The sequence below is a fragment of the Podarcis raffonei genome, chromosome Z (genome assembly GCF_027172205.1).
Source record: "Podarcis raffonei isolate rPodRaf1 chromosome Z, rPodRaf1.pri, whole genome shotgun sequence".
Classification (NCBI taxonomy): Eukaryota; Metazoa; Chordata; class Lepidosauria; order Squamata; family Lacertidae; genus Podarcis; species Podarcis raffonei.
Genome location: NC_070621.1, coordinates 22,705,506 through 22,723,488, shown reverse-complemented (window position 1 = coordinate 22,723,488; position 17,983 = coordinate 22,705,506). Strand labels below are relative to the sequence as shown.

General features: G+C 40.0%; 1 protein-coding gene across 1 annotated transcript in view; it reads right to left on the bottom strand.

The window, feature by feature from the left end:
• Positions 1-6,279: 6,279 nt before the first annotated feature.
• The window catches only part of ABCB7 (ATP binding cassette subfamily B member 7), a 56,525-nt gene continuing 44,821 nt past the window's right edge, over positions 6,280-17,983 (bottom strand). Inside the window, exons 14-16 of the mRNA XM_053373906.1 lie at positions 12,173-12,276; positions 10,815-10,922; positions 6,280-8,036 (exon numbers count right to left, since the gene is read on the bottom strand). Coding sequence (XP_053229881.1) covers positions 7,818-8,036; positions 10,815-10,922; positions 12,173-12,276 — 431 coding nt within the window. The 3' untranslated portion in view covers positions 6,280-7,817. The remainder of the gene's footprint in view (positions 8,037-10,814; positions 10,923-12,172; positions 12,277-17,983) is intronic.

Genomic DNA, 17,983 nt, shown 5'->3' with positions numbered 1-17,983 from the left:
CCGAGGGAGCTGGTGTACAGCTTCCGGGTCATGTGGCCAGCATGACTAAGCTGCTTCTAGCAAACCAGAGCAGCACACAGAAACGCCCTTTACCTTCCTGCCAGAGCGGTACCTATTTATCTACTTGCACTTTGACATGCTTTCGAACTGCTAGGTTGGCAGGAGCTGGGACCGAGTAACGGGAGCTCACCCCATCGCGGGGATTCGAACTGCCGATCTTCTGATCAGCAAGCCCTAGGCTCTGTGGTTGAACCCACAGCACCACCTGCGTCCTAGGAGACATGATAACCTTCTTCATATATCTGAAGGGCTGCCGCATGGAAGATGAACCAAGCATGTTTTCTTCTGCTCCAGAGGAAAGGATCCAATCAATGAATTCAAATGACAAGAAGGGAGATTCTGAATAATCACTGACGAAGAACCTTCTAATTGTAAGAGATGTTGGACAGTGGAATGGACTCTCTCAGAATGTGGTGGACTCTCCTTCATTGGAGGTCTTTAAACAGAGGTTAGATGGCCATCTGTCAGGGATTATTTAGCTGATTCCTACATCGCAGGGTGTTGTAAGAAAAAACTGCTCCTTTTCCCTTATGGGGTACTCAAGAGCTGTATAGATTCCTTATGAAGGTTCTCTATTGGTAGGAGAAAATAACAGAGGCCAACCAGAGAATATTGAGAAGCAGGGCAGCTAGTAAGCACCATATTTTATTAAACTGTTGCAACAGGGTCCCCTACTCACCCCACGCAGCATGGGAGGAGAGGAACCCCGAACAATGGTGTGCAAGCCCTTATATAGACTTTTGAAATTGCCCACCCTGTAGCTCAATATCACCCCCTAAAACATCACACATACATCACTGAAGGGGGTGGTGTACAACAGAAATCCTGTCTGGTAGGATACTGATAATGGTCACTGATGACTTTACCTGGGCAGCCTGGCCATTCCTTTTGAGATGCTAAATACTTAGTTCCTGAATCCAAGTCACAGGCTCACCCTATTCATACACAAATATACCCTTAAGACAGGATTTATGAGCAGAGAGTCAATGGGGAGGTTTTCCCATTTCCTTCCTCACTGCAGAGAATTTTTGAGGTGGCTGGAAGAGTCAAAATGGCTTCAGGATGGTTCTCTTGTACTATTTCAGACATGTGGTTTATATACTTATGTATGTGTTTGCCTTGTACATTTATGAATGTTTATTTTATATATATAAGAATTCCTATAACAGGGGGTTGAACTAAATGACCCCTTGGACCACGTCCAACTCTACAGTTCTATGATTTCACTCCAACTTGAATCCTTGGAGAGTCACTACTACTCAATATAGAAGGGAACATGTGGCTCTCCAGAGATGGCTGGACTACAATTCCCATCAGCCCAAGCTGGCATGGAAAAGAGAGACCCTCCTTCCCGATTTCTGGCAGATTTTGAGTGCCCACTTGCATTTGGTATAAGTATTCAGTATTCAATCCATTTCCAGCTCCAAAAGCTTAAATCTAAAGGCTTATCCCTGTCAAGCCATTTTACGGTCAACAATGTTTTTCTCCTTCTTTTCCTTTTCAATTTCCTTATGGAGTTGTTATCCAGGCCTTCCTATTGTTCTCCTTTCTTTCAACTTACCATCCATTATGTTTTCAATTAGTCCTGTATTTCTTAGAGCTTGCCCTACCATACTTGATCGCCTCGTCTGCGCTCTGCATTAAGCCCTTGTACCTCTCCAATATCTCTTTATTAGTTTTTCCTCTCTAACTCTACACTTGCTGTTCCAAGACTGCATTTCAAAAGCTTCAAGTTCTCTTTCTTCCATTTTTAATCCAGTAATATACTACTAGTTTCAACTAGTGCTAGTAGAAGCAGCTGACCTTCACATTGCATTCTTTCTCTATATTCATGTTTATTTTCTGTTTCTCAGAATTTCCCTGGGACAAGGCCTATAAATCTGAGCTCAAGGCATGTTGCTTGAATGGAGATTCAAAAGGATGCTGTATGCACAAACCAGAGTCCAGAGTTCTTACTACATTTTACTTCTTCATACTGTAGGTGACACCCTTCCAAAAACAAACAAACAAAAACCCTCACACACAAACCTGAAAACTTTAAAGGGCATGTTTTAAGGCTGGAGTAATGTGTTCTCCTTGACCATTTCACTGATGGCGACAAAGCATGGAAGAACAGTAGTGAACGTGCCAGGCTGCTAGGATGGCAAATTCATATGTCATTTCTTGAGATTCAGCCTTACGTAGGGTTGTGCCTGATGGATAAAAGGCAGAATGCAATGATGGTGGCTGTATATATCGAAGAAAACTTAGGTGGAGTTGGAGCTACATGCTAAAAGGATGCAGAGCACCATCTCTTCCTAAACCTACCAGAAACAGTGATTCAGGGGAAAGTGTTCACAGATCAGCACTGGTTGATTTGCTCCTGGGCCAAGTTCAAGGTATTCATATATAAAACCCTTAACAACTTGGGACCAGTTCACCTGTGATATTGCCTTACCCCATATACACCCACTTGACCACTTCAATCAGCAGAACTGGCACTGTTACAGGAGTCACATAATACCCGTTCTGCATTTGTAAGAACTTGAGCTTTCAGTGTGGCAGCGCCTACCTTGGAAGTCCCTGCCTATTGATAGCAGGCACCTTCACAAAAACATTTTTGTTTAGACAAGCCCACACAGGTGTTTGGAAAGTCGGTGTGAATTTTAATTTGTGTTAGTCTATTGTCATTTCAACTTTTTGAAAGTCTTAGCAATATTGTTGTTGACTTTTCTTTTTTGTTAACATTACTGGTGTTGTTACTTTTTTGTAAACTACTTGCAAGCCTTAAAAAAAACAAAGAAGACCCCCAACCACTTGATTTCCGTTTTTTTCAAAAAATGCAAAAAACACCCCTATATATATGTTTTATTCATTGTTGTATGTAGCTTTGTATTACTTTTCTCAAAAAGCAACGAAGACATTTGAGAAATCAAGAATAATAAAAACCCAAGTTAAGCTAGCAAGGCAGCAGAAGGCTACTACGTGAGCTTCTGTGGAGTGTTTCACAAATGCTGAAGACCTCCTGATAAAAACTAGTCAAGAGATTGGTCCCCGCCCCCCAATAATTTACTAGGTGAATAAAAAATTACCTACATGCAGATCAACCTGCCCTTGCAAATTTTTCATCAGAAAACGTAATTTATATGCCTCCAGTCTTATTATTTGGAACTCATGTGTGCTCGACTAGCTCCTTGAATATTCCTATAGAAAGGCAGGATACAAATTTTGAAAACTGATTAATAACAGTTTCCAATCTGGGTCACCGCCGGCCAGTAAACTCCCTATTAATTTTAATCTGAGAAAGAACTAAGAGGTGGGTCCAGAAAGCCTAGGGCTTGCCGATCAGGTCAGCGGTTCGAACCCCACGATGGGGTGAGCTCCCATTGATCAGTCCCAGTTCCTGTCCCCCTAGCAGTTTGAAAGCACTTCAAGTGCAAGTAGAGAAATAGGTACCGCTCCGGTGGGAAGGTGAACGACGTTTCCGTGCACTGCTCTGGTTCGCCAGGAGAGGTTTAGTCATGCTGGCCACATGACTCGGAAGCTGTCTGTGGACAAACGCCGGCTCCCTCAGCCTATAGAACGAGATGAGCGCCACCGCAACCCAAGTCATCCTTGATTGGACCTAACGGTCAGGGGTACCTTTACCTTACCACTTGCCCCAGAGTTAAACAGGGGAGATCCACACTCCAGTTCCCATTGCCACCACGTGCTCTTTGGCTACCAGGCCAAAATCAAGGTGCTACTGTTAGTAAATGAAGTCCTCAGCAGTTTAGGACCCACTTGCCTGCTTCAATCCATGGAACCGAAACCTTTACGAGTGCCACAAAATGTTTGTCCTGCACTTCCAAGGAACAATTCTTCAGTGCGATGCCACCTACTTCTCCGGAACTCCCTGACCAGACATTATGTAGGCACCTTCATTGTGCTTTCCGTGCCTGCTAAAAACTTGTTTCTGCAAGCCTAGCAAAGCATATCGTGTATAATTGTAAATTTAAGGCAAGGGGAGTAGATTTAAGACATCAAATATCCTGGCATGGGCAATATATACTTACCTGGACACTTTTTTAATTCAGCCAGCTTTCTGGCTGGTTCTGACAAAAGGAGGAGATGCAGGTCTCCATCAATTTCCTCCAGCTGCCTCCAGCTCCTTTCCTCTCAATCCAGAGTCTCTCCTCACTCCTACTGCAGTCGAGAGCCAGTATGATGTAGTGCTTAGACTACCAGACCTGGGTTCAAATAGCCTCAGCTATGAGGCTCAGTAGGCAATTAATGGCCAATCACTATCTCCCAGCTGAACTTACCTCACAGTGTTGCTGTCAGGATAAAAAGTAGGGAAAGCTCCTTGGAGGAAAGTATAATTAAAACAAACCACAAGGTGGCTGTAGCTATGCTTAGTGAATATTGCAACCACTTCCAAGCTGAGTTCAAGAATTTTCTTTGGTGAGGTGAGAGAATAGAAGAGAGAAGGTATCCTTACTACTTTCAGAAAAGCAGGTTCCTATCCAATAACATCTTTCTGATCTAAATACTTTGTGGCTGCACAATTACAAAGCTTTGATTCAACATCTTCCCTGGCACAGATAGGCTAAAGGCGAACTGTGACCATAGCTGGATTAAAAGGTGTGGTCTAAAATCATTAGGCAGGGCAACATTCACACTTCTGATAATGAGACAGATCATTGTGGGAGGTGACAAGGCACATAAAAAGCTCTCCCTTCTTCCAAACAGTCATGCAAGATTTTCTACCAACCACGATTAGAACTCAAAACACCACGATTTCTTCTCATATCACTTATGTTACAGAATAATTGCAAGGCTGCTCTGTCAGGGTAGATGTGATCAGGGCTTCTCTTCTGGACAAGGGACAGAGAAAATGTTGGGGTTTCCCTCTTGGAACTGTTGTTGAAGCTGGCTACTATAATAAGCCATGTTAACAGGACACCCATTTGTATTCAGAAATAATTTATTCTAGTAATAATTATCTACACACACAATAAATGAATTATGATAAAGTAACTTCCTGATGAATGTTGTACAATAGTTGTACAACTATTTTACTATGGGTGCTTTGGGGGGGGCACTACTATCTCTACTGTACAAGTTGCAACTGAAATAAAGACTGGATATAATTTTAATGTTGTTGTTGTTTTAATGATGTCATTAGGAATAAAAATGCAGTCAGGAATAAAAGCCAAAAGAATCTCCAGAGAGGTCTGCCTATCAACAGTCAATGTGCTGGCTAACAGTATTTTCCCCCTGGCTATTTCACAGCATTCTGTGTTTAAGGAGTTTGTCCATTAATTGCAACTATTTAGGAATTATGTCTAAGTTGTTAGAAGAAGCCAACAATTTTAAGCCGTAACTACCCCCCTCTACAAAGGCATACAGGGGGACAGATCAGACACCAGTTAATAACTAGGACTCTACCTGGGTGAAAAACAGGTATTGGTTTGGGGCTCGTCAGGTACTCCATATTTCAGCTTGCAGGCAAGAGGCAAGCAATGAAATGGAAGATCCTGCAGGTCTTACCACTATCTAGCCTGCCCCACTTTGATGTTCCATGCTTTTATTTTGTTATCTGGTTGAGCTATGGCAAAATGACCCCATCTTTGCATCATTAGAACATGCAGAGATGTTTATAGAGCCAAGAGAGTCTATAATGTTTACAGCTGTTGTCCATGACTGCTAAACAGCTTCAGTGTTTTACGTGGCAAGATTTGGTGTTACATTACAACATCCAGTTGCCTCAAAAGGCAAAACCAAGATTGCCTTGCATAACCTATATATAGAAATGGCATTTGAGCTCAGATAGAATCCTACCAGATCCAATATAAGTTTTCAATATGTTGTAAATGAGTGTAAAAAAAATATATCAATGCCAGCTTTGTAGCAAATAACAAAAGCCAAAATGTAAAGACCATCCATAATGCAAAACTACTACTATTTTTCAACAAAACTGAGGATATTAACAAAGTAACATAGTTCTTCAGGGTAAAGGTAATGAATGAGAACACATTTACAGTTTTTAAACTGTACTTAAGCCCAAAGTATACAGAATGTGCTCAAGAGCTAACATGTTTCTTTATTTACAACTCTCCACCAGATGCTTCCTTAAGGAGAAAAACCTGCAATAGGAACAAAGAAAATGCCACAGAACTCGAACTCAACAGTAACAGGTAAGTCTATCTGGACTAAATGTCATCAACCTAATATGTGAAAAGTTTAGAAGAGTCACTGTTTATGAGAATGGTATATTTTTAATCAAAGTCATGTCATACACCCATTTATTACATAAATACATTTTCTTCATCAACACTTAACAACCTACTTGGGCCCAAATGATAGTGACTCCTAACGGCGCCCACAGATTTGAAGACATGCTGCACCGCTCAACAGAAAACTGACTTATTGGTAAAACAATAACAGACAATATTTGTATTGAATTTTCATTGGAATATAACAAAATCATTTCCTGAAAGTTTAATTCTTTTCTTCACACTATTCAAAAGGTGTAACTTAAATATTCATAGAATTTTGCTCAAATATGAACCCAGACACTAAATAGGCTTAAGAATGACCATCATAGATTTTTGGAAATATGTAGATAGGGTCAATCTTACTACTTGGTAAACTACTGTGTGGTATATTGCCCTGCTGGAAAAACTAATGAAGAAGCCGGGAGTCCTCAAGGACTAAAGAAAAAGGAAGTACATAGCCAAGGACCCCACCGGGCCTACAAATGAATACAGCTGATACAGTGTCTCAGGGCATTTGAATACTTCAATTAATTTCCACTGTGTCTATACTATAAATAGTTCCAGTTGCTGCCTTCTGTGCAGTCATATACATGTAGTTTATTTATTTTGGTTTTATCTTATGTTTGTTTTGTTTGACAGTGGTCTATAGTTGTATATGGACTATGTGTGCTGTCATTAGATCCTGTTTGATAACACTGTATTTTAAAAATTTATAGAAAATTATGGGGGGGGGGGAGAATCAATTACTTCTGTACTTCCAGGAGTAGCTGAGAATGGAGATAACTAACCTTCATTATTTTACCTTGGAAGGTACACTGATCATTTAAAAAGAGCCATTCCCTTCATAATTTTGCGATCTTAATCCCCCCAGAAATATGTATTTTTCCCTTGTGCTATAAGAAAGGAATGAGTTAAGGGACTAAGCAGAAATCTTTCTGTTTTGAATTTGCTGCCACAGGCTTGAAATCCATTATTCTTTACAAAAGGATACAAATTCTAACAAACCCAATGATCATTAAAGAATGTTTAAAAAAATCATTTTCTTCACTAACAGAGACATTTGAGTTAACTGGCTTTTGTTAAAACCGATATATAAAAACATTTCTAATCCACCATCAGTGGTGAAGAGCAATATAACGCAAACATTTCACAAGGCAGGTCAGATTATTATATTCTGGCCAGAGCAAAGGGATTTACAGCACTTTACAAACAATTGCTGAAAAAGTGTATACATGTCTTTCACCAAAAACATGTTATCAATCAGATGTTCTGAAGCAGTTTTGACTTGATTCCTATGACTTCATTAATATCTGAGGTAAGGGGAGGCAGATGTAAAACCATCCTTTGGTTAAAGAACTTGTGTTCCACGGGGAAAAGCCTTTTCTTTATTTTTTAACATGGACAACAAAATCTCTGAACTGTTTCTTCTGTTGAATGCAGAAAACAGCTTCAGTGTGAATTTGTGCCACCCTTAAACCAGGGTTGGGATGAAGAAGGGGACAGGAATTGAGCTCACACTCAGCAAGAACAATTCCCACAGCCTTTCACACTGTTGATGATCTCTTCTTGCAGCTTTTTCCTTTCCTCGTCTTTGGACAGGTGATTGGTTTTCTCCTCCCACCTCTCGTTAGTATTTCTGTTCAGCATCCTGCTGCTCTGCGTGTGCCACATTTCATAGTAGAGGCTGCTGGGACTGGTAAGGAGATCTATATGCCTGCCACGCTCTGCAACTTTACCCTGTTTTTTTAAAAAAACATGAAGGCAGTGATCAAAACAGACTCGAGCAGGAAGGAACAAACAAACAGTGCACATATAGCCACCCTGATTTTGAATAAGGAAAGAGCACCCTTGGCTACTTGTGTATACTCAGTGTTTTCTCCTTTCTTCCATGCCCTTCTTACATCTTAGCTCATCTATAATGTCGCCTCTTACTTGTCTTGTCTATAAACCAAAAAGTTCTAAATACTGCAACTTTTCCTCATAGCAGTTTTTCCACCCCCGATCATTTTGTTTGCTCCTCTTTGAACCTTTATGAACTTGACAATATCCTTTTTGAAGTGAGGTAACCAGAACTGCACACAGTATTCTAGAAGCAGTTGCACCATAGATTTATATAAAGGAGTTGTGCTATAGACAGCTTATTCTTCATTTCCTAATGATCGCTAGCATGGAATCTGCCTTTCCCACAGCTGCCGCACCCTGGGTCAACATATTTATCAAGCTAACTGCTATGACCCCAAGGTCTCATTTCTAGCCAGTCACTGCCAGTTCAGGCCCCGTGTGAAATTTAGATGCTTGGGCCCTGACATGCATCACTTTACACTCGTTTACATTGAACTGCAAAAGTCCTTTGGGAGCTCTTCACAATCTCTTTAGGTTTTAATAATCCTAGACAATTTAGTATCAGCAAACATGGCCACTTCACTCTCACTCTTAACTCTAGATTGTTTATAAACCAGTTAAAAAGCACAGGTTGCAGTATTAATCGTTGGAGGATTCCACTTTCTACACCTCTCCATTTGAAGAACTGTCCATTTATACATACTCTTTGCTTCCTGCAACTTAACCAATTTCTGAACCACAAGAGGACCTCTCCTCTTATTCCTTGGCAGTTAAGCTTACTCAGGAGTCTTTGATGATGTACTTTGCTGAAAGCTTTTTGAAAGTCTGGGTACAATGTTGTCAACCAGATCATCTTTATCTATATGCTTGTTGGCACTCTCAAAGTATCTGACAGGTTCATGAGACAGGACTTGCCCTTGCAGAAGCCATGCTGGCTCTGCTTCATTACAACTTGTTCTTCTATATGCTTGGTTATTTTATTTTTAACCACAATTTCCACCAGTTTTCCCAGGACAAACATTAAGCTAACCAGCCTGAAATTTGCAGGATTCATCTCCGTAGATCCTTTTTAAAAAATTGGTGCTACAAAAACTGGGGTCAGAAATACAAGAGAGACAGTGGGAAAAGATGGCTGTCTCACAACCAGCACTCTGTTGTAAAAGATTGGTAGCAGCAGTGGTGCAAGGCACTTTAAAAGAAACTGGGCTGCTATTACTAATCGTCTCATCAAGGAAAATCACAGAAATAAAAGCTACTCCACTAAAACAGAATCTGTTGGGATCCAAAAAAAAGAGGGCACATGCACATGGGAGAGAACTGTGTATGAGCAGCTTAAGGTTTTCAAGTGGTTTCCCTTGCAGCCATTCCTACCAGTGAAGGAACAAACACTGTTCCACTTTATTTCCTGCACACACACGCCCCATATTTGGGTCCCAGGCAGAGACAGCAGACTAGCATAACTCTTTTGCAGTACATACAGTATTATTCAAACAGGCCCTATCCTGCCAGATAGTAATCCTAAAACGAGCAACAAAAGTGCATTTGGAAATTTGAAATGAAGAATTTAGAAGTTGTCTGCTCTAAATTCTTCTGTGTAACTCGTATATTTAATAAGAGGAAGAACACGGAAGTTTTAAATAAGCAACAATGAAGAATTCATCGTTGAACTAGAAACTGTAAGAGCCACTTAAAAAACATTTTTATCTTGTTACTTTCTCCCAGAATTTGTTTATTTCCCCCCACTGCTTTTTTTTTAAAGTCATTTGGTCTTTATTTTATTGAATTTACATTGTTTTTTTAAAAAATAAGTGGGTGTGGGACCCAAAGCAGAATGATTATATATTGAGTACTACTTTTGGGGTCCCCCACCCAAAGGCTTTTTAGGGATACACCATTTCCCTCTCCTAAACCTGATTTTCTGTCTATCATGTCTCCCGATTCCAACAGTCAACATTTGTGACTGCTGAGCATGTTTGATCCTCATCGGGCTGTTTTCCCTCACCCACCTCAGTTTTCTTTCCGAATCTATTTTTGTTACTTCTGCAAACCTCAGTGTTCTCCTTGAGTCTGATCATACCTCCCCCCTTGTGCACGGAACTGGCATTTGGACAGTGGAGTTTGCTGTTAGCAAATATGATGCAAGTTGCCTTGGGGAGTTTTGTGGAAATGTGGGTTACAATTTATTTAAAGCAAAAAATAAAATAAAATACTAGAGATGATCCAATTGCAACAGGGTATGGTGTATTAAATTTCTCATTTAGTGAAGAGTATCTTGCTGCAAAAGAAATGTCCATGGGGATATGATCTTATTGTCAAATTTCTATTGAATGGCAAAACAATTGCATGCTTTTGAAAAGTAGTCACATTCCTAGTATGCTTTTGTGTAGATGCACATTAGCAATGCAGCAGAGTAAGAACAGAACAAATGCACTAGGGTTTATGAAACACACAATGCTTCTTCCACCACCACCAAGTCACCCAGTGAAACTAAGTAGGCAATATTACCAGTTTGCTCCTATGTCCTTGAGTGTATGTGAAAATGCACACACACTTTCAGATATTTATAACTGATGGAGAGCGTGTTTCTAGTGAAATGACCTTAAAGAAAGCTGGGCTATATTCTTTAGCATGGCTGGAATTTAAGAAAGATAGCATAACTTCAGAGAGTCTCACCTGATCCAGGACAATGATTTCATCTGCATCAACCACTGTAGACAATCTGTGTGCAATAAAAACGGATGTTCTGTGTTTCACCACATCCCTCATGGCACTCAAGATGTTCTGTAAGATTAAAGATATGTGAAGCATTGAACATTTTATGCCTTTCAGGGCAGAGGGACCATCTTAAGAAAGGTATCAAATGAAAATAATTTAATCACTTGTTAAGAAGGGTCACCAGCAATTTCAAAGTTACTACATAAGAAAGAGGTGGCTAGTTTGAGAAATGAAAGTGCAAGGATTCAGGGGCTAGCTACTTTGAAAACTTCCAATACAGATATTACAAAAGCTTTACCATTCTAGATACCCCAACAGGGGCTTTGCTTGGCTTCTAAATCTAGTTTCTAAATAAGGGTAATGTGTGTGCACAGGGAGTGGTTTATTTTTGCTTCCTTTAGAAAAGCAGTTCCTTTAAAAATGAACCTGGGCAGCACAAGACATACATTTTGCTACTTTGCTGATTGCTTGGTGCACACATTGGTGGGGAAAGACGTGATTTTTTAACATGATGCTTTTAAAGTGCAGCTGTGTTGTGTAAATATTCAGCTTCGTTTGACAACCTCACAATAATTATATCAAAATGAAAAGGCAAGAAGTAGAACATTCACTAGAAATTCACATTTGAATCTGTGAATAGAATCCAATGAGGTTACTCTTGAAAGGTATATATTTTAACTTACTACACACTAGAAGGGACCATGTGCCTCAACTGACTGCCAGCAGGCTGGCAACCTTATGAGTGGAGGTCAACAGGTTATTTACTTCAAGTAATCTAAAGTGAACAGAAACACTTAGCAACCAACAACTTCGTATTTGCTACAGACAGGATGATTGGTTTAGAAAATTATTGTTGGTGCTGAGACTTCTGTATTTAACAGTTATGAAAGTCTGATGCAGTTGCTACAGTAATGTCATGACTTGTGTGTCACAACATCTTGATGTTTTACAGCTCTACTTGTGAATATAAAGTGATACCAGGCCAGAGGTCTATGTGCACCCAACCTGTATTTCAGTTAGGATGCTCCATGAAAAGGTTTTGCAACAATAATTTACAGGAACTATTTTTACGAATGTTAAGTAGCAACTATCTGTTTCCCCTTCATATCACACTAAGCAGGACAGGTGATCCCAAGTACTTCACAGAATACAAGAGATTATGCTGGAACCTGTTTAGAACAGGTCCCAACTATTTCTGCATCCAGCTCAAGAAGGGTTGCACCCAACTTCTGGCCTTTCTGAATTTGGTAGAGTGGCAAAGCAGGATTGTATAAGGATGAAGCAGGAAAAGTACTGTGTTCTGTAGCTTAATTTACCTCTTCTGTAATTGAATCTAAAGATGAAGTGGCTTCATCATAGAGGATAATGGGAGGATTCTTCAAGATTGCTCTGGCTATAGCGATTCTCTGCTTTTCTCCACCTGAAAAGATTAAACAAACCCACTGAGGGTTATTTTTACCCTTGAATAACCCAACATCAGCACATTTTCTTCACCCACCCAGTGAAATGTCCTTTGCTCCTTCAAAGCTCTCAAAGACTCCAAGCAACTCAGATGAACTATAGTTTAAGTGTAATCAAACAACGAACAAAACAAATGCAGCATTGGAACAGCAAGTCTTATCAGAATGAATGAGAAATTCTTCTAGAAAAGTCAAAACGTACAATCAACTATAGCTAAGCTACTATTTAGGGCTGCATTCAAACAGGGTTTTCTGACTATCAGGTGGGCTCATCCAGCATGACTGACAACTGTAGGTGATGCGGAAATTGTGCCTTTTAGAGGAGCACATATTAGCAAAAAAGCACCTATCTCAGAGTCTATTCCTGCACAACACACGTTGCCAGTTATAGCTGAGAGCATAAACACTGGCCATAGATGAACCAGGTGTATCCAGGGTGCAATTTTCTCCCAATTCACTAAGGTTACCATTAGGCCAACTTTTCCATGCCACTTTGGATACAAGTTGTGCTATTTTTTATTTTAATAAATACACCCATTTGGGGCTTTAGGGACACTGCAAGTAATTAATGGCTATATATGCATCTGCCTTCCTGTGCTGCATTTCAAAGATTTGACAAGGCTTCCATTTAATTCTTTCATATTCTTGGTGATATGACCTCCTAACTAACACTGACTTGTTTTAGCAAACCACTTTAGGAGGATAATAATCTCATTTCACTTTGAGCCTTAAGTGGCTATGCTGAAGCTGAGCAATAAACAGAAATTGAACTATTCACCCAAGATGAAAATTCTGCTTTTCTCCCCCTTCATAACAACCTAGTCTGAAGTGTGTTGCATTTTTTACTGCCTGTATTTGAAAGAGTATGCCATGACTGCATAATGCATAATGGCCTATTTCCCTTAGTCTCCTCCCATGTCCGTTTCACATTCTATGTCACTCTCATAACAAAAAATTAAAATGTGAGAAGGATTTCTTTAACATGTAACGGACCAGACAGACATTATGGGGAGCTCAGCATGGGTTCATAGAACTCTTGTGTTCAAGGGTCAATTCAAATGTGACCAAATGCCTCCATGGAAAGTTAGTGTGCATAAGAAATTGTATTGACCATATGAAAAGGCACACATACTTTTTGCTGCATATACATGCACTGCTAACAGATTGTATTCCCAGCACATACATCTGATAATATTGTGCAAATGTTTCTCATTTGACAATCTCATGACACTCTAGTAGTCTGATTCAAACACGGTGTTTGCCTAAAAAGTGTGCAGGAGGTGTGTCGATTTCATTTCTGCCCTGTACCCCAGATTGGTCTAATTATGGTGCAGTATTATGTTATCAAGGCTAACTGTGGCTAATGGTAACTCGATTTCTGTGTAACTAGGGTTCTGCGTAATTCATTTCAAATTGTTACAAATTGGGTTTTTTAATAAAACAAGGGTGTTTTTCTGTGCAGCAATGGTATAACATGAAATGCAGCCCTTAAACATCTGTTTTCCTAGAAATGCAGTTGCTGCTTATTGCTCTCCCCATATCATATTGCAAACTGTTTATTTATAACTGCAGTTTCTATGCTTCAGATCACAATTAAATTCATCCTTACTCCACCTTCAAATCCTCATGACTGAAATCCTACAACGTTCTGAGTGTGCAACTCCTATAAAATTAGTGCCAAGCATACAAAACTACACAAAAGACTGCAGTCATTATTGGCTGTGTTCTGCCCAAAATAATTTCACAGGTTTATATTTTCAAATAAATCAGGTTTTAAGCACACTGTTTAAAGGTTTAAACCTAACAATAATGAAATGAAGGGAAAGATTCATCATTATTAAATAAGTAGTAAATAAAGAAAGTTTTACTTTCATTATATTTAAATACCACAGACTTTGATTTTGAAATACAGCGACAACTTTCTGATACCACATATTACATCCCCATTGCATGTGACTCTACTAACAGGTTCACCAGACCTATTAAACAGGTTGTTCAGGATGGTTTGGCTTTAAATTACATTACATCTACAGAAGGTGGTTATTTGATTAACTAATCTCCTAGAATACCTTGTTTCTACATTTTACCTAAGATTCAAAAGGCGGGATTTCCCCCATCTGGAAGACCTATTGTCTCTGGTAGTAATTCCATTCTGGAACCTTTGGCTAAATTTGTAAATTATTTTCTGTCACCACTCATACCTAAGATTCCGTCATACATTAGGGACTCCATGGATTCGTTCAACAATTTGAATCAGTGGTAATTCCTTCCGATTCTCTCCTCGTGACTCTGGATTTTAAATCTTTATATACCTCATGAGGAAGCCTGCACCTGTGTATGACTCTCTAGAACAACATACCTTTTCAAATCCTCCAAAACATTTTCTTATGGACTTATAAGACATAGCTTTAGAGAACAATTTATATATAGAGATACATTCTGTCTTCAAGTGAAGGGTATTGCCATGGGTAGTCCCATGGCTCCTTCCATAGCCAATTTATTTATGGCTGATTTTGAGCATTGCTTTGTGTACAGTCCTAATAATCCTTTTGCTTCAGATCTGGCTTTCTATCAAAGGTTCATTGATATCTTTTTGATTTTTAAAAATGCCAATAGATTTCCTGACTTTTTATCTTGGATGAATCAACTACTCCCCTCATTAGTGTTTTGACCATAACACTTCGTTACATTTTAAATTGTATCATCCATACAATCTGAAACGTAACCTACCTTTGGGCCAATTTTTGCAGAGAAAAAGGAACTCCCCTACTTTGGACGTGTACAACGAGCGGCAGGTGAGCTAGAGATTGCCCTGGCAAATAGAGGATATCCCCAGCATATTATTCATAAAGCCCAAGTGAAAGTAGATGCATGTGACAGACGGGACATTCTTGTACTCAAAAGCAAAATACCACAAAAACGTATCACCTGCCGACAAAGGTCCATATAGTTAAAGCTATGGTTTTCCCAGTAGTGATGTATGGAAGTGAGAGCTGGACCATAAAGAAGGCTGATCACTGAAGAATTGATGCTTTTTAATTATGATGCTAGAGGAGACTCTTGAGAGTCCCATGGACTGCAAGAAGATCAAACCTATCCATTCTTTAGGAAATCAGCCCTGAGTGCTCACTGGAAGGACAGATCCTGAAGCTGAGGCTCCAAACCTTTGGCCACCTCATGAGAAGAGAAGACTCCCTGGAAAGGACCCTGATGTTGGGAAAGATGGAGGGCACAAGGAGAAGGGGACGACAGAGGACGAGATGGTTGGACAGTGTTCTCGAAGCTACTAACATGAGTTTGACCAAACTGCAGGAGGCAGTGGAAGCCTGGCGTGCTGTGGTCCATGGGGTCACGAAGAGTCGGACACGACTAAACAACAAATTCTACTTGCTAATTCAGTGCAATTCTGTTACAATTGATTTTGACAGCTCAATGACTAAGCTCTTTAGCAACGAAATGTTGGATTACTGGAACAACATCCAAGCACTGAACCACTGGTATATCACAAGTGGACTTTTTATTACTGTGTTTGCAATTATTCAAGATAAAAACTATTTTGTAAAGAGAAGAAATTAGCACTGAACCACTGATATATTACAAATGAAATCCTTATTTACTGAGTTTGATATTGTGTAAGATAAAACCTATTTCGGAAAGAAACTACTTCAACATTTAGGAAGTCACAAATATAAGTTAACTGATTCCCAGAGGAGACTGGCATCATACATTTAGAAAGTCACTGACATGTTCTGAATGTATCTTTTTTGCCATATTGATGGCCTCTCTTGTTGTCATAAGTGACCTATTAGAACCCAACCTGTGAAATTAAGACATTAGAGAAGTTAACTGGCAGACACTTGCGTGCCAATGCTGACAAGGCCCAGCCTTCCTCAGCTTGTACCTGTAAGCAGAGGGAGCAAATGGCCAGTAAGCAGGAGGGAGAACTTAACTACTGGGGGGGGGGGCGCACAGTGGTTTTCCTCTATCATTAAAATTATGAGCCGCATAATGAGCTGCTCAGATTGAAGGAGTGAGGTAGACCTCGAAACTGCAGAGCATGCGGTGGCACAAGTTTGGTTCTTTGGGATCACTTAAGTCTCAGGACCAGAAATGTTAGAATCCTTTTCTGATCAGAAATCAATGCCTGATCTGCTGAATTCTGGTTGAGGCCTCACACTACTCAACACTAAAGGAGAATCCCCGGGTCCAGAGATTTTTTCTTTTTCTTTCTCTGTTGTTTCCACCTTTGTTTACTCAAGTCATCCAGTGTTTTCGTTCTGCAGGTGTGGAAGCAGTTTGGATCATTCTTCCAGTTACATGATTATATAAAAAGTGCTGGGTACATGTAGGAGGAAGTAACTACAGTGGTACCTTGGGTTACAAACAGTTTGAGTTACAAACACTTCGGGTTACAAATTCTGCTAACCCGGAAGTAGTACCTCGGGCTAAGAACTTTGCTTCAGGATGAGAACAGAAATTGTGCGGTGGTGGCGGCAGCGGCAGTGGGAAGCCCCATTAGCTAAAGTGGTACCTCAGGTTAAGAATGGTTTCAGGTTAAGAACGGACCTCCGGAATAATAATAATAATAATAATAATAATAATAATAATAATAATTTTTTATTTGTACCTCAGCCATCTGGTTGGGTTTTCCCAGCCACTCTGGGCGGCTTCCAACAAAGATTAAAAATACATTAAAATGTCACACATAAAAAACTTCCCTGAACTTCTGGCAGTTCCCTCACTGTGAGAAGCAAAGCTACAGGGAACCAGGCAGAGGGCCTTCTTGGTAGTGGCGCCCTCCCTGTGGAACACCCTCCCTTCAGATGTCTTCTAAATGTCAGGTAGTTGTTTATTTCTTTGACATCTGAAGGGAGGGTGTTCCACAGGGAGGCGCCACTACCAAGAAGGCCCTCTGCCTGGTTCCCTGTAGCTTTGCTTCTCACAGTGAGGGAACTGCCAGAAGGCCCTCGGTGCTGGACCTCAGTGTCCGGGCAGAACGATGGGCGTGGAGACGCTTCTTCAGGTATACTGGGCCGAGGCCGTTTAGGGCTTTAAAGGTCAACACCAACACTTTGAATTGTGCTCGGAAACGTACTGGGAGCCAATGTAGGTCTTTCAAGACTGGTGTTATGTGGTGTCAGCAGCAGCCCCCAGTCATGAATTAAGGATGAATTAAGTTTGTAACCAGAGGTACCACTGTACTACAAACAGATTCATGACTTAAGCAAGCAAATACTTGGAGATATTTTAAAAACAAGTGGATTTAAAAAGAGCCAGTTTCCTTTTAGCTTATTCAATTCTTGAGTTTTAATGAAGTCCCTGTTCTTTTTATGTTGAAAGGATGTACATCAGGACCACTGTAGGAATGCTGCATATTAATTATATGAAATATGCAGCATTAGCTTTCTCCAGTTAGAGAAGCAAATCTCCTGCGGCCACTACTATGCTGTGGAAGATGGAATCTGTTTCTTAGAAGCCTCAGGCACCCTACAGTTTCCATTACATAGGGCTCAGCATCTGAATAGGGCTATTATTACTATTATTACTGTTACTGCAATTAAAACACAACACTGATATTAAAACACTGTATTGTGCAGTATTAAAAACTATTTTTTAAAAAAACAATTTACATTGTTGACATGGGATAGATGTTATTTCACACTGTAC